The 21726-nt window shown below is 39.6% G+C and overlaps 2 protein-coding genes across 2 annotated transcripts; one reads left to right on the top strand and one right to left on the bottom strand.

Annotated features, from left to right (window-relative positions):
- Nucleotides 1-474: 474 nt before the first annotated feature.
- Nucleotides 475-1083, bottom strand: LOC150076215 (general transcription factor II-I repeat domain-containing protein 2-like). Its single transcript, XM_090387288.1, has one exon. It carries the CDS (start codon nucleotides 1081-1083, stop codon nucleotides 475-477), a length of 609 nt encoding a protein of 202 aa, XP_090243414.1.
- Nucleotides 1084-7475: 6392 nt separating this feature from the next.
- Nucleotides 7476-14266, top strand: LOC150076214 (sulfotransferase ssu-1-like). The gene is made up of 2 exons (XM_090387041.1): nucleotides 7476-7515; nucleotides 13362-14266. The coding sequence occupies exon 2, from the start codon at nucleotides 13390-13392 to the stop codon at nucleotides 14254-14256; it is 867 nt and encodes a 288-aa protein (XP_090243167.1). The 5' UTR covers nucleotides 7476-7515; nucleotides 13362-13389; the 3' UTR covers nucleotides 14257-14266.
- Nucleotides 14267-21726: the final 7460 nt, after the last annotated feature.

Raw genomic sequence — 21726 nt, 5'->3', positions numbered from 1 at the left:
AAGAATTAAGACCTCCCAAGATCAGCTTGATCTCCTTTTTCCATTAAGACCATCTATATCCTTCTAGGACCACACCATCAAAACTGATAATAAAAGAGAGTTGTCCCTCAAACCACATCAGTTTTCATCCCCTCTTGTGAACTTTCAAAGAACATAAAACAAAAACCAAACACCCCAGCCTTAAAAGTAAGCCATGGGTCCAACCATTATCCAACTCTCTTCTGGAAACCACACCTACAACAAAAACAAAATGGAACACCCAAAGTTCAGGGCCCCTGGCAATAGGCCCACAGACAGTGCAACGTCAGATAAGGGAAGGCCGGTGGTGTAGGTTGACAGGTTAGACCAGTGATGGGCAAACATTTTTAGGAGTGGGCCAAAAAAAAAAGAAAAAAATTTTGGCGGGCCAATATAATTTATTTTAAAACGCAATAAAGACTCAAAAAAATAGTATATTTTAAAAATTCTTTAATACTAATGCGATGAATGAAGTTGTGACTGCATTTTTAAAAGTTCTTCATAACCTGGTTCGAACTGGGATGTACTGATTCTGAGAAGTGAAGTTAAATGCTTATCTGTTAGTCTGTTTCTAATACAACGCTTTCGAAGTTTCATTGTAGAAAACACCAGTTCATATATATAGGATGAAGCAAACACAGCACTAACTTTCTGGGCGTGAGATATCAGATTTGGGAAACTTGATTTCGACAAAGACTTGTAGAACTCTAATTTTGGGACATCGAGAAACAACTGTTTGAGGTGATTGTTAGATTGCAATTCAATTAATTCAAGCTGCAAGTCCGGTCTCACTACTTCACAGTCCACATTAAAAGGCATACTGAAAATATCCAAGTCTTTTTCAATGGCACTGAAGTCTTGAAATCTTCGTTCAAATTCAAGATGAAGTTTTCTCAGGCCATCTTCATAGCTCTTAAGCTTGTCTTTATTTACTGGGGCTATTGAATTTAATCTCGGGAAGTGAAAGTCGTTCTTAGCTATCTGATCAGCAAACAGAACAAGTTGTAGTTTGAAACCTCTTAGATGGCCCCAGATATCGTCGATAAATTGATTTTTTCCTTGCATTTTGACATTCAACTTGTTCATGTGACAGAGATAATCTGTGAAAAATGCAAAGTCCGAAAGCCATGCTGTATCTTCCAATATTTCACACTCCACAGACCACTGTTTCTCAAGGAAGAATGACACTACCTAGTCTTTCAGCTGCCAAACTCGCTCGAAGACGCGTCCTGCACTCAGCCACCCAACTTTCGTGTAATACAGCACATCAGAGTATTCAGATTGCATGGACTCAAGAAAATCTCGAAATTGTCTGTGATTAAGCCCACGAGATCGAATAGTATCTACAAGCTTCACGATTACATCAAGCACAGGTTTCATATTCAAGGCAGATTTACACAGAGCATCTTGATGTACAACGCAATGTAGAAAGACAACATTATTCCCGGTGTATTTTTGATTAAAGATCCCAACAAATACAAATTTTTTACCTGTCATACTTTGTGCTCCATCGGTCGTAATATTATATATGTTTGTTATGGGTACTTTCAATGTTGAAATTCATGAAAAATATCAGACCCTGTTGTTGTTCCTTTTAACTACCGCATGCATACCAATTCCTCAGTAATAGAAAAGTTTTCATCAACACCTCTTATAAATAATACTAGCTGAGCAGTATCATTTACATCAGTGCTTTCATCCATAGTAATGGAGCAGAATTTAAATTGACAAATCTTTGACTCCAACTGTGATGTCAGATTTTTATTTATGGCTTCGGCTCTAGAAGTCACAGTTTTTCGGGATAAGCTAATAGTTTCAAAATCTTTTTTCTTGTCAGGATATAAAACATCACAAACTTGGAACACACAGTGTTTAACAAACTCCCCATCAGAGAGAGCTTTATTACTTTTAGCAATATTGTATGCTACAATATAACCTGCGTGTGTAGCTGCTTTCTGAGAATTTTTTTTGTTAAAAAAAAAAAATTGGTAACTTGATAATTTTTTGCGAAGATCTACTTTTCGTTTCCTTTCATATTCGGACATTGCTTCGTGATTGGAATTTTTATGCTTAGAAGTGAAGTGGTGGGAAATGTATTCTTTGAAGACTGCTACGGTTTCACTGCAGATGAGACACAGCGGTTTATCCTTTACAACTGTGAAAAAGTACTTCCAGGTTCATTCATCTTTGAAAACACGACACTCTGAATCAATTTTACGTTTTTTAGTAGACATTTTGGAGTTGAAATATTTTACTAATATCCACAATACTATTTTTAATAATTTCACCAACATGACACTAACATTCAACATTTATGAAGTTGGAATGCATCGGCCTGTCCGCCATCTTTCCATTCAACGGTAGGTTCCCGCTTCGCGCACATTCCCGAACCGACTAATGTTATTTGATGTGGACAAATATTAGCGCCTGTGTTGTCGTTAATATAAACTCGTAAGCGGTATATCCAAATTCTTTCAAAATCTTGTTTCTATTTTTTTTAAATTTAAATATAAAAGCAAATAAGTATATTTTAATAATTTTATACATATTTATTAGGGCGGGTTCCATTTTTTGCACATGCAAAAGTTTTTAAATCTATTTCTATATAAATTATCACAACTATATTTTTCATATGCAAAAAATATTCAAATTTCTATGTAAATTTTCGCATATGCAAAAAATGGAACACGCCCTTAAATGAATTTTTTTAAAACATTGGAATTGAAAATTTCTATACTATTGTTTTAAAATCTGCGGCGGGCCGGATAGAACCTTTATGCGGGCCGCATCTGGCCCGCGGGCCGTAGTTTGCCCATCACTGGGTTAGACTATCAGGAATTCCCAGAACTAGAAGAGCTGAGGGAAATTATTAATCAAGAAAGAGAGGCAAACCATCCCCCACCAGCAAATGAAACACAAGAATGCTCCCAACTGCCAGAGCAGCATCTGCGTGCTGTTGATGACTCCAGCCAGGTGCACACCTGCAGTAGCAAAGCAGAAGATACAATAATGGAAAAAAAAATAATAAATAAATAACAATTACATTAATAAAAAGGATATAACTGACTCCCTAACATCTATAAATGAAGCCACATCACAGATTAAATGTGACATGGTGACCTATTTCACCCATGGCAGACATAACAATGTCTGCCATAAACTTTATTATGGATAAATGGACTGAAATGGAAGCCATAACAACAACTCTCATCATAGAAAATGAGAAATTAAAAGAGCAGAAGAACTCAGAAAACAAGTTCTCTACCAAGAATGCCATTTTCAAGTCCCATTGGACTCCTCTAAGAAGACATATGCCACCACATTGCAACAGGGATTGAACACTGTGAAGTGCAAAAGTTACTCTAACTCTGTTGCTTCACCACAACTTGCAGAAGACAACTATATTCTAAGACAACCTAGATCCAATGAACAGCATGCATCAAACTTCCCATAAAACTCCAAAACAAAATGTATTGATCATAGTTGCCACAAATAATTGCAAAATGGAAACAAGTAATGAAATCAAAACACAGTTGCAAAAACACTGAGAGAAGAGTACAGAAATGTTAAAATTAGATCTTTATGCACAATTAAGAATAGAGGCATTGTTCTGGAAACCACTAGCTCTAATGATCTAGACAAGATTGCATCTTCTGAGACAATTATAAAACAAGGTCTTTCTACAGCCAAGCTGAAGATGAAAGATACCACGATACTTGTGTATGATGTCCCCAAAGAATTATCAAAAGATGATATCATATCTGACATATACCATAAGAACCTACAGAATTTTGGCTACAAATTTGATGAAGTCAAAGAATCCTTCAATCTCAGGTTTAATACAGGATCTAAAGCCAACTTAACAAATTGGGTCATTGGCTTCCCTGCAAAATTTCTAAAATGTCTTTTTGAACAGGACAGACTTTATCTTGGGTCACAAGCCCATAAGTACAATCGGTTTACAATAGTGAACAAGTGTTTTAGATGCCTGGCTTTTGGTCATTCATACCACAACTGTAATCAAAAAGTAGTGTCGTGAGGTCATTGCGCCATGGGAGGACATCTATACGCAGACTGTCCTCAAAAACGGGATACACCAAAATGCATCAACTGCGAGAGACGTCATAAGGATTACGATCACTCTGTAAAGAACACTTCATGTCCAGAATACATTAGAGCACTGGAACAGGCTAAAACATGGAACATTAATGAGTAACATCAACCAGACCTCTGCCCTTAATGCAACTTTCCCTAACCATCAGGATATTACCATACTGCAACTGCATGCTCATCGCTCCAAGAATGTCACAGATGAAGTCCGAGTCCGAGTTGCCATCACTGAGAATTCCTATGATTTGCTCTGCTTACAAGAACCCTATTTTTCCAGAAGTCTCAATGGACACAACCCAAAATTAATGGGTTTCCCAATCTCTGCCCGGATCATACATGCTGACGCAGAACGTCCAAAATCTGCAATAGTGGCATTTAATACCTCATTTGATATAACAGCTATTTCTTCCCTGTGTAGACCAAATGCTACATGTGTACAAATCTCGTCACTTTCTCATACTTTCTATTTGGTATCACTCTACTGTCCTCCATCTGAAGATATCCAAATCTCGCTGAACTTTTTAGATTCTGTCATTGAAAAACTATGCCCATTACCAATCATTATAGCTACAGTGCCAAGTCTCCATTATGGTTTAGTACCTCCACTGACCACAGAGGACGACAACTGGAGAACTTCATACTGGCACATAACCTGCACATCCTAAATAAATCCAATCAACCCAGTACCTTCTTCACAATAAATGGTGACTCTAACATCGACCTGACTCTCACAACTGCAAACATCACTAACAAAATATCAAACTGGGCTATGATTGAGGGTCTAACATGTAGTGACCACCGTGCAATTTCATTTAAACTAACCACAAATTTGCAAAATCGGAGGATACCTCCTTAGGACTTGAGAAGATTTGCTATAAAGCATATAAAATGGCCACTGTTCTCGGAATCAATTAAACATGACTTCCGTGATGAAATTTTAGATTCATTTAATTAGTTTAATGCCAAAGAACAAGCCTTCTATGTCCAAACTGCCTTATTACGAGCAACTGAATGCTCGACTAAGAGAATAGCTCCAAAAAAAATCATCTGTTCCATGGTGGAATCCTCGTCTAACGGTTTTAAGAAGACGTGTTCACAGGCAAGGAAACTGTATCAAAGACGATGCTCTTGGCCTCCCAATGAAGTACAAAGACTCAGAAATGAATACAGAACCATAAAACATCAGTATAATCTCGAAATCTCAAAGCAAAAAATCGCTACCTGGAAGTCTTTCGTCTCCACTGTGGGTAACTCCAACCCGTGGGGACTGCTCTATAAACTTAGCAGAGATAAAGTGCCAACCAATGATATTTACAACTCCATAGTGACCAATGACTCTGAAACCACGACCTGGCATGATACTGTCACAATGATTCTGGATAAACTTTTCCCTCAGGATGATCAGTCAACAGACTCTTCCACTCAATCCATAACAAGAACCCTCAATCTTCAATACTCCTCCACTGTGAATACTGACCTGTTTACTCAACAAGAGCTTCAAACAGCTTTAAATAAAACCAATGTCCAAAAATGTCCCGGACCTGACTTGTTGGAGAATACTGTCATTAAGAAGTTCTGAGAAACTTATCCTAACATCCTGTTAAATCTCTTCAACAAATGTTTTCTCTGTGGTACTTTCCTGTCTCTGGAAGAATGCACTAGTCAAACTACTAAGAAAACCCAACAAGCCCCCATCAGACCCCAGAGCCTTCCGTCCCATTTCTCTCTTACCAAATTTGGGAAAACTCTACGAATGACTACTCGCCCCAAGAATCTATGATCTTTTCCTAGCTCAAGATATCTTTTCACCATACTGGTGAAAAGATGGATTCGTTAAGAGCAAGTCTTGTGAAGCTGCACTTCTTGCGTTAAAAAATTACAACCAGAATTTCACATCAAAATATGAAATGGCCATCTTCATAGACTTTGAAGGTGCTTTTGACACCCTCTGGTGGGAGAGCCCTCGCAAGCCTTCGGAACATCTCATGCTCCTCTCAGCTGTACCAAGCTATCTGAGCCTACTTTGATCACAGATCTATACAGGTTACTTCAAAAACCTGCAGCATAACACAAGCTGTCAATAGAGGATGTCCTCAGGGCTCTGTTCTGGGGTCGCTCTTCTGGAACATTACACTAAATACGTGGCTAACCAGACAGTTTGATTTTGCTGCTCCATTCGCATATGCTAACGACCTTGTCGTTGTCTTCTCAGGCAACTCCAGGCAACAAATTCAAGAAAGAGCTTCTCTCATCTTAAAGGACCTCATTAAATGCACAACTGTCAACAAACTTAAAATATCTCCATCCAAAACCCGGCTCATGATCTTTAAAGGTCAACTAAATATCCATCGCCCTACTATCTTGAAAATAGCTAACAAGCAAATACCATATGTCAAGCACTTAAAACATCTTGGTGTGATCATTGATGATAGGCTCAATTTTACTTCCACGTAAACCACCTAATAGATAAAAATCAAGAAATTTACTATGGCTATTGTTCGGATTACAAGAACCGACTGGGAGCTTGGACGCAGAGTTCTTCTCTTATATTACAAGGCAGTATTCATACCTATTGCAACCTATGCTGCTGCGGTTTTGTATGACAGAATTAAGAACGTCAAACTGAAATCAAAACTACTCTCCTTGATTCAAATATCCGTGATTCTTACAATGTTTCGTGCCTGCAGAACTGGCTCAACTGATGCCATGCAGGTCATAGCTTGAGTATTACCCATTACCTCTGGACTTGCACATTTTACATCGTGCCTTCTGCCACTTTCAAAAACATCAGATCTCCGTGGAATTCTATGGAATACAGAATGATGTCCTTGTAGACACCAAAGATGAAAAAAAAAAACCGGATTTGGTGTGCTTTAACAAAAATTTGGCAAGAGTGTTAGAATACAACCCTAAAGGCAGAACTACATACAAATTTATACATAACAATAAGTTCGTTGTGACGCATTTTTTTTTTTTTTTTTAATTACAGTATCGCATTTACGAAAACAGTTTCGTGACCGTCTTAGTGTTCTGTTTATTTGAGCATCACGATAAATAGCACAGTTCAAGGGACATTATGATGATCATTTCAATCATTTCTGTTGTATACTTTTGCGCTACTCGGCAGTACAGATGACGCACAAATTGCCAAAAAAAAAAAAAAAAAAAAAACAACAAACTTTTTTCTCTGCAGTACAGTAGTACATACTGGACTTGTATTTTGAACACTGCTAGGCGACAGCTTGGCGTTATCTCTGCTGACACTCCCCACTTTTCTGACCTTGATTGCCTAACGGCTCTAACCACTTTACTAGCTTAGAGCAACTAGTAACAGTATTTAATACGGAAGAAGGAAGAGCTACGTGTGAGTGTGTTTCTGCTACAACAGTAAGTGATTTACTTTTGCACATAGCGTAATTTATCGAAAACATTTTTGAAATCCTTTCAAAATTCTAATGAATAATCAAAATTTTATTGGGATATACAATTTTAATTAAAGTGAATCTTTAAATTTAATTACACCAGCGTTGGTGGTATAATCCAATATGCCTTACTCTAAAGAAGCGTAAGGCATAACGGACTACAAGAAACAGGGATTGTTGTTGTTATTTTGGTTTTTAGGAGCATTAGCAACTAAGGCCATATTGCTGCGGGATATGCGGTGGTCATTCCCTGACCTTTCCGCATCGTCCATATTTGGTGGTGACGGGTTCGAACCTCGATCTAATCAAGAAGCGTGCTACGCACTGCTGCTCCTTCCCACCTGGCTACGGAGGCGCCAAGAGAGAAGAAACAAGGAGTGGGAGGTTACAGTTATTTCCCTTTTTTCTTTTCTTTCTTTTTTTTTTTTTTTTTTTTGCATTACCTTCAAATGGAGGAAAATTAGAAATAAAAACGAAAGAAAGAAAAAAAAAAAGGGTCTAAATTTGCTTGAAACACTGCTAATTTTTTTACAAATAGAAAATTTTCATGTTATTAATATTACAACTTGACTTTATAAATAATATTATAACGTACTACATATTCTCGATATGCTTTGTATCGACTTATCAGTTAAAATAACTCAACACCAAAGGTCGTAATAGCAAGGATGGTCGCTGGGAACAAGACGAAGCCGCTAAAGACAACTTCTTAAACATGGTACCTTTAAGAAGATTATCATCATCAATCATCATGAACTTGGTCCGGCTTAGGTCTTTTAAGACTCGTTCCGGATTTTTTTTTTTTTTTTTTTGTCCTTTGAGCTTATTTCGAGTATTTGGAATGTCCCCCGGATAGGTTACCAATCTTTTGCGCGGTTACTTTAGTTGTAGGACTGCCATCTTATTGCATTAAGTCAGGCTTCTGGTACAGCATTTCCTCTGTATGTGATGGGACAGTTATACCGCTGTGACTCGGTCGCCAGAGCCTTGTCTGTGGAATTGGGTCGATTCGCCACGAGAAGGTGAGGTTGACATTTTGGTAGGAGAGGTTATGGAATGCACGTCACCACCCCTCGAAGAATACCCACCTTTAAGTAGAAGAAATCTTTATTGTACTATATTGAGTACATGGTAATCATATTACATATATCGTCCGTATATAGCAAAGATACAATATGTGCCCGCCACAGCCAGGAGGCTAGGGGCTTGACAAGGGGCTTATGGTAACATTAAAATGTATATCACAAATAGGTGAGAATTAAAACATGACATTCAATTAAATTAAATTCAAACGTGACATTAAAACATGCTATAGACCAATGAATATCTAAATATATAGCTAGGAGTATATACAAGTTCTGAGGCGGACAGTATGCAAAGGTAGAAATCAGCTTGGCCGGGTAGAAATCGGCCATCGATCTTCAGCTTGTTCTGCTGTAACTGAAAAAGGGGAGTGGCTCTTAGGGAGGGAGGTGGCACATGCCACTGGTATAGTTCATTTTACATTTTTCGAATCCATATACTCCATGTGATACCACCAAATACGGCATTATCCTTGCCGTATAACTCTCTGGTAAATAATAAAGCTCTCTGAGTGAAAATAGAAGATTAGTATCATTCAGCTGTGTTGGAATTCATCATCAGTGCTCTGCCAAGAGCCGGTCCAGGCATACACTCAACATTCACTCCTCCATATCTACCTACCCTACCATCAGCCCCTCTCTTCATTTCTCAGTAGGACATAGGGACGTTGGAATTAATGATCGGCATAATCGATAGGTTATAGTCTATTCATTCGATTATGGCAAATCCTTCGTTTATAATAATATCATTTGACCGATTAGTAGTTCGGTCTACTACTAATGGGCATAATTGAGAGGATATAATTGATCCATTCGATTATGATAAATCATTCGAACAATTAATAATTAGTAGTAGAATGAATCGAATTAGTAATTCAATTCATTCCATTATGGGAATTGTAGGTTTTCTTCGTGAACATCTCGGTTAATAACGATTATTCTCTCGCTACGAATTGTTTACTCTTCTTTGAGAGATTGTTTTGAATAATTTTATTCAGTGCGCTGTCTTTAATCGCGTAAAATTTTCATTTATCGTTTTCATAAGTTATACATACTATATACAGTAAACCCTCGCTAATCCGGATTAATTGATAGGAGATCATCCGGATTAGTGAAGCAAAAGATAGCCTTAAAAGAACAAAAACTTAGAACACAAATAAATGGAAAATTTAATAAATAAAATAAAATGTAGTGCTGATGAAAATAAAGCACAAAAATATCACTGCAGAGTTTTTATTTAAAAACTATAAAAAGACAATATATTTATCCAGTGCTTTTTTTGCAAAAAAATAGGTGCCGGTACTGATTCTTTGCTGTCAGGAAAAATTGAAAATTAAAAGGATATGAAAAGTACTCTAAATTTTTTTTCCCTAATATTGTTACTTTAGTAGTAATGTTTTTAGAATAAGAACAACAAATTAAGAACATTAACACAGTTTATTAAGCAGAAACTTATTATTCAAGTATATAAAAAAATAAGTAAAATGTGAGTAAAATAAGTAAAAAATAATAGCAAGTAAAAATAATTTCATAATAAAGCTTTAGTAGAATATTCCAAATTTTCATTAAGTTCTCATCGGACACCCTATGCCGACTTCTTTTCTTCCTCTTTGTGTCTCTTGCTCATTGACGTTTCCGAAGCAGCCATGAATCGCCATATTTTGTTGGGTCGAAGCGGATTAGCGGTGGGCCTACAGTTTTAAGAAACAGTAGTGAAGAAATTGTTTTTGTCACAAACGAATCTGATCGCTGATTGGCGATCAGATTCGTTTGTGAAAATCCTCGTTCACATTCACTCGATAAAATTGGTATCGTACTCAGAGCGTTCATCAAATGCTTCGATTCTTCCGAAACCTTCTTATTAATCAGGTATCCTCGTAGCGGCTTGACGTAGCCGAGTGGTCAGGAGCGAGAGTGCATAGCACTCGTTCCTTGAGTGACTGGGGTTTAAGCCCGTGACTATTAAATACGATAAATATTTGTATTGACGATTTATTGTAAACTCTACTGACTTCGTTGTCGTGCCGGAGTATAAACAGAAGATTTATTTATTTCATTTAACTTAATTGACAATTTTCGAACCAAATGCCAACAATTCAAGTTTAGAAGAATTAATAACTTCGTTGTCCTCATTTTTCTTCTCTCGTCGTCGGTATTGTCACTAGTTCTTAAATTTGAATTTTTTCTTTTCTTTTTTTTTTTTTTTTTTTTTTTTTTTGAAACTGTCCAAAATGACGGCGGGGAAGAGGGAGAGGGAGAGGGAGAGAGAGAGAGAGAGAGAGAGAGAGAGAGAGAGAGAGAGAGAGAGATTCGGGAAGTTCAACTGGCGAATGATAAGGCACCCAGAGACAGTCCCGAAGTTTCTCACTCAAGGAATCACATATCTCAAGCCTGCAGACGAAGATACAAGAAACCCGGCGAAATATAGACCAATCACGTGCCACCAAACAATGTACAAGATCCAGATCAGCTGCATAACAAGGAAGATATCAGACCACTTGGAGAGCCAGAACATAATGGCCGAACAGCCATTAAGGATGCAAGCGGCTAAGCAAAGGATACAGGTAGCAACCAACCACAGATGCCGCTGTTATGGAGCAAGCTTACAAGAAGCGCCGCAACATGTACACAGCCTACATCGATTACTGCAAGGCCTTCGACTCCGTGCCTCATAGCTGGCTAATAGAGGTGCTGAACATCTACAAAGTCAATCCGATAGTAACAAACTTCCTAGGATAAACGATGGCGAATTGGAGTACCACCATTAAGGTCGAAAGCATCACAACCAGACCAATCCCCATCAGAAGAGGAATCTTTCGGGGAGATGACCTGAGCCCAATGTGGTTCTGTCTAGCACTTAACCCACTGTCCACCATGCTCAACAGTAGCAAGTACGGATATAACCTCAAAGGAAGGAAGGAAAAAACTGTGCACCCTCAACCACCTGATGTATATGGATGACATCAAGCTCTACGCAGGAACCGAGAAGCACCTCCAGCAACTACTCCAGATCACAAGAATTCAGCAATGATATCAGGATGGAATTTGGTCTAGACAAATGCAAGACCCATGGATTGCACCAGGGAAAAATTAGGCAACCGAAACTACCAGCTGCAAACTGGTAAAGAGATCGAAGCCATGGCAGAGGGAGAAGCCTACAAATACTTGGGGATGATGCAGGCTCAGCAGTTACAGCAGAAGGAAATTAAGACCTGCCTGACCGAAAAATACGATCAGAGACTCAGAAGCCTGCTGAAAGGAAAGCTGAACGGAGGGAACACAGTTAAAGCCATAAACACCTACCCAGTGCTAACATACTTTTTGGGGTCACAGATTGGACTAACACCTAGCGGGAGGATATTATGAGAAAGACAAGGACAATGATGACCAAGAGCCACCAACACCACCCGAAATCTGCCGTGGAGAGACTGACAATTTCCCGGAAAGAAGGAGGAAGGGGGTTATAGACCTCATTGGCAACAGAAGACAGCAATAGTTAACCTGAAGGATTACTTCCAGAAACACAGCAGGTCATAAGGAACATAGACAAGCGGTATACCCCACTCAACCGAAGCGAGGAATCCCACTTTGATAAAATTGCTTCCAATGCATGGCTCACGATCGGGACGCTCTTCCCCGAGACTGAAGGATTCATACTCACCATCCAAGTCTAGGTAATCAGCACCAGGAACTATAGAAAATACATTCCAATGAGCCCTGAGTGTTCGATGACACATGTCGACGATGCCACCTGGCCTCAGAAACGATCCAACACATCACCGTGGGATGCAATGTGATCATCCAAACTGAGTACACTCATAGACACGACCAGGGAGCCATGATAATACATTAGAAGTTAGCAAGGAAATACCAGTTGATCGAAGAAAGTGTACCGTACTACAAGTACGAACCCCAGGTAGTACTAGAGACCCCAACCCACAAGCTGGACTGGGATTGTGCCATAATAACGAACAGGACAGTCCTGCACAACAGACTAGACATAATGCTTGTGGACAAGAAGGAAAAAGCTACCTATCTGATTGCACAACGATACTGTCACTGGAGAAAACCCATGGGGGAAAAAATTAGGAAGTACACGAACCTAAGACAGGAGATCAACGAGATGTGGCATATGCAACAAGTAACGACCATCCCAATCATTGTGTCAATTAAGGTATACTGTCAAAGACCCTACATAACAGCCTAGGTCTCCCAGCGAACAACTACAAGGAACTCCAGAAAGTCGCAATCCTGAACACCTGTGGGATAGAGAGTTCCTCGACCAACAGCAACACCAGACATAACAACAACCACCCAACTACTTGATAGCAATACCTGTCACGAGGTGGATCCTCCAATCAGGGAGAAATAATATAAGGGCAATAATAATAATAATAATAATAATAATAATAATTTGCTATTGGTCCGTGTGATCAATATCTTATTTTTAGGGCCTCTAAAAATATGTGCGCTAGAATACAGTGCTACTCAAAGTGTGGTCCGCGGACAGACACCGGTCAGCGAACTGTTTGTTACCGGTACGCAACCAATTTGAAATTGGTTGCGGACGTTACCGGCCTTCGACGAATTAGAAATAAATGAAACTGATCCTTCACCAGAGATAGTTTGAGAAGCACTGCTCTAGAACATTAGGTTATTGTGGATAACTGTTATTTTGTAATGTGTTTAATTCTTTAAAATTTTGATTACAATATTTTTATTTCTTTAGGTAAGTGTATAACCTAAAGCAGTCGGTCATGTTCAGAAAACAGCCTTCTTATTATATTCACAGTAATGGATTTAAGATGCCAAAAGGCTTTCTGCCAGAAGGCTTTGAGTCTGGTGTTAAGTATCAACCTGAAGACGGTGATATTTTTCTTGTCACCTATCCCAAGTGCGGAACTACATGGGTTCAATACATTCTATATCTTCTTCGAAGTAGTGGAGAACCGATACCGGAAGGACAACGTCTGGACAGAATTTTCCCTCACTTAGAAGAGGTTGGTAGCGAAGTTGTTTCGAACTTATGCAAGCCACGATTAATAAAAACTCATCTCCCTTTCCACTTAATGCCGTTCTACAAAGGAGCAAAATATATATGTGTTACTCGTAATCCTAAAGATTGCTGCGTTTCTTTTTACCATCACACAAAAGGATTTCCTTTTCACTATGATTTTGCTGATGGCACTTTCGAAGACTATTTTGAAGTCTTTATTCGTGGAGAAGTGGACTATGGAGACTATTTCGATCATCTTCTCTCTTGGTTTCAACATAAAGATGAAGAAAACGTTTTATATCTCCTTTATGAAGATATCAAAATGGATACAGCACGTGAGATATCAAAAATTGCAGATTTCCTTGGTGGGTGTTTCTACGATAATGCCAAAAATGAAAAGGTAATGCAAAATGTTCTGAAGTATAGCAATATTAACTCAATGAAGCAAAATCAACTTACTTGGGCAAGTGCAAGACCAGCTGATGCGGCCGGATTTATAAGAAAAGGAGTTGTTGGGGACTGGAGAAATTATTTTAGTGACGATCAAAAAAGAAGATTAGACGAAAAGCAAGCAGAAAAACTTGCTGGAACAGCTGCTTTGAATCTGTGGAAAACATACGATTGTTAGTTTTTGAAATTTACAAATGTGGAATAGGTATTAGTGACTTTAATAAAAGTGTATATTTTTTCTTTGTCATTCCATTGGGCGTCTTTATGCTTTTAACTAATACAAGCTATTATCAATAAAGGAAAAAAGTTTAGTTTCTACAAAAAAACTTTTACCCAAAACAACATACGAATGAAAACTGGCACTCCTTTTCGTATACAAAAAAAAAAAAAAAAAAAAAAAATTGTTGGCTGTGAGTTTGAGGGGCATCGGTGACATAGAGCATATTGCGCTGTGGAAGGTATAAGTTTCTGCACTCAGATTTCTAATTTTATACCCAGTACCTTAGAAATGCCAAATTTGTAGTTGTTGCCTATACACTAAACAACAGATCCTTCAATTCTCTAAAGCCCACAAGCCACCTGACTGCACAAATCCTGAGAAGATATATCAGAGACTGAGGAATTTTCCTCTAGAATTATATGTCTATAATTCTCTAATTGGCACGTAAGTTTCCATGAATAAAACTCAAAATGTATTATTTTGAGTTTTATTTGATGTATTATTATTACTCTATTATATTAGATATTTATTATACACCTTTATTTACGTTATATTTGCATACACAACAAGGAAACATTTCAATTAAATTTCTTATTGCATATTAATTTCCTGTTGGATACAACTTTAAATCAATATCATTCTCATCAGGCAACTTTACTCAATGTTATTATAACTGTAAATTGGCATTAGAATTAGCATTAGTTGAGGCATATGATGCACGAAAGCAAGCTTATACAGCATCAGCCAAAAAAAAAAAAAAAAAAAAAAAAAAACAACAACCTTCCCGTTTCACCCATCCGGTCACTCCAAATGTTTATCTTTATTATTATTATTATTATTTTAGGGTTGCCCGTAATTAAATACATTTGTGTCTGTAAATTGCGTATGTTCTATGGTCGATTTGCCTGTTTTTCTGGACGAAAAAACCCCAGTTACTGGGGAGAAAAACCAAACTAACTCAGCCACGGAGTGAAAAAAGCCCATTAAAGTTCCTCGCGTCATCGACGGGATTTGAACCCAGGCCTTTTCCACCCGGTGTGGGGAAGACGGTGACGATACCACTGTGCTACACGCGCAGACCACTCCAAATGTTTGTCTACTTCAGGCTTTAATTAATTTAAGCTATCAACTTCCATAACAACAGATGGAAGTCTGTTTTCCAGCAAACAACTACTGTACCAGCTGGCTAAAGGCGAACTTCCGCACATCTATTCTACAACTGTCTTTCCTCAATTTGAATCTATGCCCCCCTCAGGTTCTTAATCTGAGCAAGCGGAACTATCCCGTCAGCATTGAGCCTGCACCAACCATTCAAGGCCTTATACACCTCGTAGGTGTCTAGTCTCTAGATGCTGAAACTTGAATCTTGTTGCCCTTCTCTGTACTCATTCAAGCAACTCTACATCCTTCCAAAAATGAGGGCCTCCACACCTGTATACAATAACCAAGGTGTGGCCTGACCATTGCTTTATACAAAGATATAATCACCTCATTGTCTCTGCTAGCAAAATTCCTAGATATCATGGACCAAACTCCATGACCTGCTCTGGCAGGCCGTCTGCACTGTCAGAGAACTTCATATCTGACTGCACAATTATCCCCAGGTCTTTTTCATTCTCCACCTCCCTGAGCGTAGTACCACACAGTTGGTACCTTTCTCTTGGGTTACTACTACCCCAATGGAGTACTTTCCATTTGTCAACGTTAAACTTCAGTTGCTACTTCTCAGCCCATCTGCCTAACTTTTCCAGATCCTGTTGCTGTCTTTACTGTCATTAACAACCCTACCAACCTTTGTATCATCTGCAAACTTGGACATTAAGTCTGATATACCTTCTTCGATATCATTGATAAATACACAAAAGAACAATGGGCCCAGCACCGAAACCTGGGGGACTCCACTAATAAAGTTAATCCACATAGAGCAGTGTCCATTTATTACCACTCTCTGCCGTCTCCCACTCAACCATATCTTTATTCATTGCAGTAACTTGCCCTTAATGCCATACCGCCCCAATTTGTACCGCATTTTTCCATAGGCAACAGTATCAAAAGCTTTACTGAAATTCAAGTATATGATATCAAAATTCATTTTTGCATCTAGTTCCTTTGTGACCACATCGTAGTATCCAAATTGGTCAGACAAGACTTCCCCTTAATAAATCCATGGTGTGTCTGAACTATTGCTGCTATCTTGTATAGCTGATCCTGTATCACCTCTTTAAACAGTGATCCCATTATTTTTCCAGGAACATAAGTTAAACTAACAGGTCTATATAACAGGTCTAACTAACAGGTGATTTGTGTCACCCTTTGAACCCGCTTTGTGAACTGGGGATACATTTGCACCTCTACAGTCCACGAGAACCGCCCCTGACTCTAAGGATGCTCTCATAATTAAGGCTAAGGGTTTGCTTACTTCCCTTGTTGCTTTCTTCATTATAACTGGATAGATTCCATTTGCCACAGGTGCCTTTTTTATGTTTAACTTCAACAATTTCTCCCCAACTTTGCTCTCAGTTATTACAAAATCACTTAGCTCCCTGTTAGAGTTTGATAAACTTCTGGCATGGAAAATACTCATTCAGTTTATCAGCGTTTGAGGGATCACCAATAGTCGAACCATCTATGTTAAGTGATCCAATCCGATTCATCCCTTTCCTTCTAGAGTTTACATAAGTAAAGAACTCTTTGCTGTTTTTCTTTGCCTTCTTTGCCAAAGGTTTCTCGTAATCTGCCTAACCTCCTTTGTGACTTGATCACAAACTAGTTTATATCTGGCATAGGCTTCTGTGTCACCTGACTTTATATGCATCCCATACATTTTTCTTCTCTGCCATGAGCCTCATTAATTCATCTGACATCCATTTAAGCATAAACCTTGAACAATATTTCTTAGTTGGAATGAAAAGCCTAGTTGCCTTCAAAATTAAGTCCCTGAAGGCTTCCCATTTAGAATTCAACGTTGGTAACTTCATCAGTTGATCCCACTGTACAGAATTTAAAAACTGTCTGAGACTCCTGTAATCACCTTTACGAAAGCAAAAACTCTTCCCTTTTCCCCCTGATGATAGTTACATCTTTAAGTAATTCCCACATCAGTACATTGCGAACACTGTCACCCAGTGGTTCCTCTATCTGCAAATTCTTAATGCATGAATAATCACTGCTGATAATCAGATCAAGAGTATTACTACCTCTGGTTGCCACTCGAACATGTTTCTGTAGAAAACATTCATCCAATAAATTCACAAAAGTCTTGCTAGCTTGCGAGCGACCAACCCATAAGTTCCAATCAATATCTGGAAAGTTAAAATCTCCCATTATAAGACATTCTGATTTACTGGCCCATTCTATTTCTCTGCACAACTGTTCATTTTACTCATTAGGCCCATAACATTCCTATTCCTATAACACTTCCTCCCTTCCTACCCTGTCTGTCCTTTCTGTACACATTGTACTCCTCAAATTACAATTCTGAACTGCTTATATCTGTGTGACACCGTGTCTCTGATATCCCAACAATATCTGACTTTGATGTCTTGATCAGCACTTCAAATTCATTAATTTTATTTAGTATGCGTCTAGAATTAGTGTACATACAAGTAGTTATCCTAACACAGCCCATGTATTTACTTCTTCCATGATGGCTCCTAGCAGCTCTTGAAGTCCCCAGCAATTTGCTCTTTTACCCCAGGGGCTTACATATGTTGAGTATGGGCTTGCTACACCCAGGGTCCTGAGCTGGATATCATCATTCTTCTCTTTTTTGGTGATTCCCTTCTCTCTCTCTCTCTCTCTCTCTCTTAGGGTAACACGGGAAATTTTTTTTTTTTTTTTTATTGGTTGGTGCAGCATAAGCCTTAGGCTTTCCTGCACCTTATAGCTAATAATAATAATAATAGGCTGCTGCTCATTACAACAGAAGCAGTGCAAGAATCACTTTCGCCTCTGCCTGTGGCTACCGTTAATCTTTTAATCTGTGATTCCCCCCAATCTAGCAGCTTTCCGATCCACCTTACACTGCCTGGAGGGCATCAGAAAATATTCTTGCGCCCTTTCTAATTAAGTGTATTCCATCCCTGTAGGCTCTCATCATATACTCCCTCCTATCGTGAGTCTGGGCAGAATTGCAGACACTTTCAAATTTATCCCTAACTCGCGACTTTTTTTCAGCATTGACCTGGACTTGTTAAGTAAATCTGCAGATCTCTTACTCTTAAGGTGTGCCAACGTGTACAACAGTATCACCACATCGGACCACAGAGCAATAACCTTCCAACTAAATCGAACAATAGCCAGAAGCACAACACCCAGACAAATACAGCACAGATACGCCATAGGAAAAGCAGACTGGCCCAAATTCTAACAAACCATACGGGTGGCCGCCCACACATTCAATACAGAAGAGACAACCCCAGACCAACACAAGGCAAAACTGGTGAGACTTATCACAGAAGCGGCGGACAAATCTATCAAAAGAAAGAAACCATCTCCGGGGGCGGTACCCTGGTGGAACCCTGAGCTTCAGCAACTAAGGCAGGTAGCAAACACCTGTCGGAAAAAATTCCAGCGGGCTAGACGTGATTGGCCTACTGCAGAAGTAGAGGCGCTCCGGGAACGATACCGTACTGCAAGGAATCAATATACAGCAAAAATCAGAGAAAGAAAACAGCGTACATGGGAGCACCTAGTTTCCACGACAGGAAATGACAACCCCTGGGGAGTGGTCTATCGGGTGACTACAAATAGGCTTCCCAGAGGCGAGGTACTCCCAGCAATGAGGAAACCGCAAGGGGGGTTCACAAAGACGTGGCACGAAACTGTCAACAATATTTTGGATGCTATGTTTCTGGAGCACACTGATCCCGCTACACCAGAACAAGCACTGCTCTGCCAACAGAACAGGATATACACAACCCAGCAAATTGAGGAACCTTTCACCAAGATTGAGTTGGAGATCGCGGCGGCCAAGCTGAGAAACAAAACGTCCCCAGGGGAAGATCTCCTAGAGCCAGAGATTATCAAGAAAGCAGTGGACACTATCCCGGAGGAAATACTGAAACTATACAATAAATGCCTCAAAGAAGGCTACTTCCCGTGCAGTTGGAGGGTGGCGACGCTCCGGCTAATCTTGAAGAATCCCACGAAGAGGCAGGACCTCCCGGGGTCCTATCGCCCGATAGCGCTCCTGACAGTTCTCAGCAAGCTTCTTGAACATCTCCTGCGAAACAGGATAGAGAAGCACTATAGAAACGCAGGCCTAGAGTCACCCAAACAATTTGGATTTCGAAAAGGATACTCCACCACTAATGCCCTACGCAGCATCATCAACGCTGCAACAGAAACAGACCGCAAATACTTTCTTGCCATCGCGGTTGACACCCTCTGGTGGCCAAGCGTCCTCAGCAGGCTCCGGGAGGCCAAACTCCCAAGTAATCTATACAATTGCATCAGCAGTTACCTATGCGACAGGTCAGTAAAAGTCACTGCTCCTTACTGTACAATAACCAGACGCATCTACAGAGGATGCCCACAGGGCTCCGTCCTGGGTCCACTGCTCTGGAACGTGGTCCTGGACGGATTCCTCAACCTCAACCTCGGAAATGCAACCTCCCATGCGTATGCGGATGACCTTGTCCTGACACTGGCAGAAAACTCCAGGGCACAGCTGGAAAACACAGCAAACCGGGCGCTCGCCACTCTACAACAATGGGCTGCCGAAAATAACCTGAAGATATCATCCACTAAGACAAGCTCCATCCTACTTCGGGGAACCCTGGACACCAGGAAACCCCCCAAATAAAAGTACAAGGAACCACCGTCAAGCTGACCACAGAAATGAAATTTCTTGGGGTTGTCCTTGATAGAAACCTATCCTTCACTCCCCATCTTAACTATCTCAGAAATAAAATCAGAAATTACTCGTCACTATTTGCAAGAATCACCCGCAAGGACTGGGACATAAAGAAGAAAACCCTTGCTCTTTTTCACAAAACTGTGTTCCTGCCAGTCATCCTCTATGCCTCCGGTGTCTGGTACAAGAAAGCAACCACTGCAACTAATAAAAGAAAACTAGAAACCATACAGAGGTACATCTTACTGACTATCTCACGAGCTTGCAAAACAGTGAGTACACACGCGCTTCAGGTGCTCACAGGTGCCCTCCCCTTGGACCTGGAAGTGATACGCAGTGGACTCCTCTACAGCCTTTCCAGAGGCCTACCGGATACCTGCCTAAATTTCACATTAAATGTAGGCAGCGTACCGAAAATAGAGAAAAGAAGACTAACTGTACATCTTCAGCAAACCTGGCAAACACGGTGGCAAAACTCAACAAAAGGGCAAATAACGCGAAAATTCCTCCCAACTGTCTCGGCCGTATACCCAAAATACCCAAGCTGGCTCTCCCCAGGATTGCTGGCCACGTACTTCCTAACTGGCCACGGCGCCATCAGATTCAAACTAATGACCTTTGGACTGAGCAACACTGCCCTCTGTCATTGTAGCTTAGTGGAAACGTGGGAGCATTTAATGTACCACTGCAAGCGGGTGGCGCTACTGTTCATTCCCTGTGTTGCAACGATGTTTAGAGTGTTCCCATAAAATACGGATTCTACTTTGGATTATCAATTCCCTGGACTGTGACGACCATTTCAGTGGATGCAGCATCGCTTTCTCTACCTGCAGGTAAAATTTTATCTTTTATTTGATGTGGGAAGGCCATTTTACAAGCAAGTGAAATATATCGTCGTATCTTCCCTATGGAAACCCACGTGGTCGCCGTAGAGATAGTGTCACTGAGGCAGTGAAACCTGTAAACTGTGAAACTGACTGGGAACGGAGTTCTCCCAGGAAACTTTTAAACTGGTCACCTCACATACAACGTCTTTATTTTAGATCCTAGCAGTTTATTTTACCTTTTACCATGTTTATCGCCAGTTTCCTTTGTTCGCCACCATATTGTTTCACTTAGCGAACCTACGTTTTTCGAGTTGGCATTAAGAAGCTTCCTGCTAATTGGCTATAAATTCTAGCTGTTTTGAACAACTTCAAAAAAAAATAATAATAATAATAAATAAATGAGTAATAATTATAATATATGGATAAATAATAATAGGTGAATAATAATAAATAATTGATAATAAATAAAATAGTAATAATAAACAAAAATAAAATTAAAGAAAATATGTCAAAAATCGAATCTCAAACGGGAAACAGTACTCCCGTAGTTGTGCTATTGCGCCCTTCATGCAGAGCACGGCACACCTCAAGCAACCAGGAACTACTTGAAAACACCTTCCCAAACTCAGCTCTGATTAAACAGCTCAACAAACAACCAGCTAAGTTAGGCACTGATGTTTCCTCGCAACGGGATCCAAATAATAGCAATATTATTATTGATGAGGAGGTCGCGGGTGTGGACAC

This window comes from Mastigoproctus giganteus, chromosome 13 (genome assembly GCF_048544385.1).
Source record: "Mastigoproctus giganteus isolate SK-2022 chromosome 13, ASM4854438v1, whole genome shotgun sequence".
Lineage (NCBI taxonomy): Eukaryota > Metazoa > Arthropoda > Arachnida > Uropygi > Thelyphonidae > Mastigoproctus > Mastigoproctus giganteus.
Note: the sequence above shows the minus strand (reverse complement) of the source record. Positions and strands in the feature narration are given on the sequence as shown.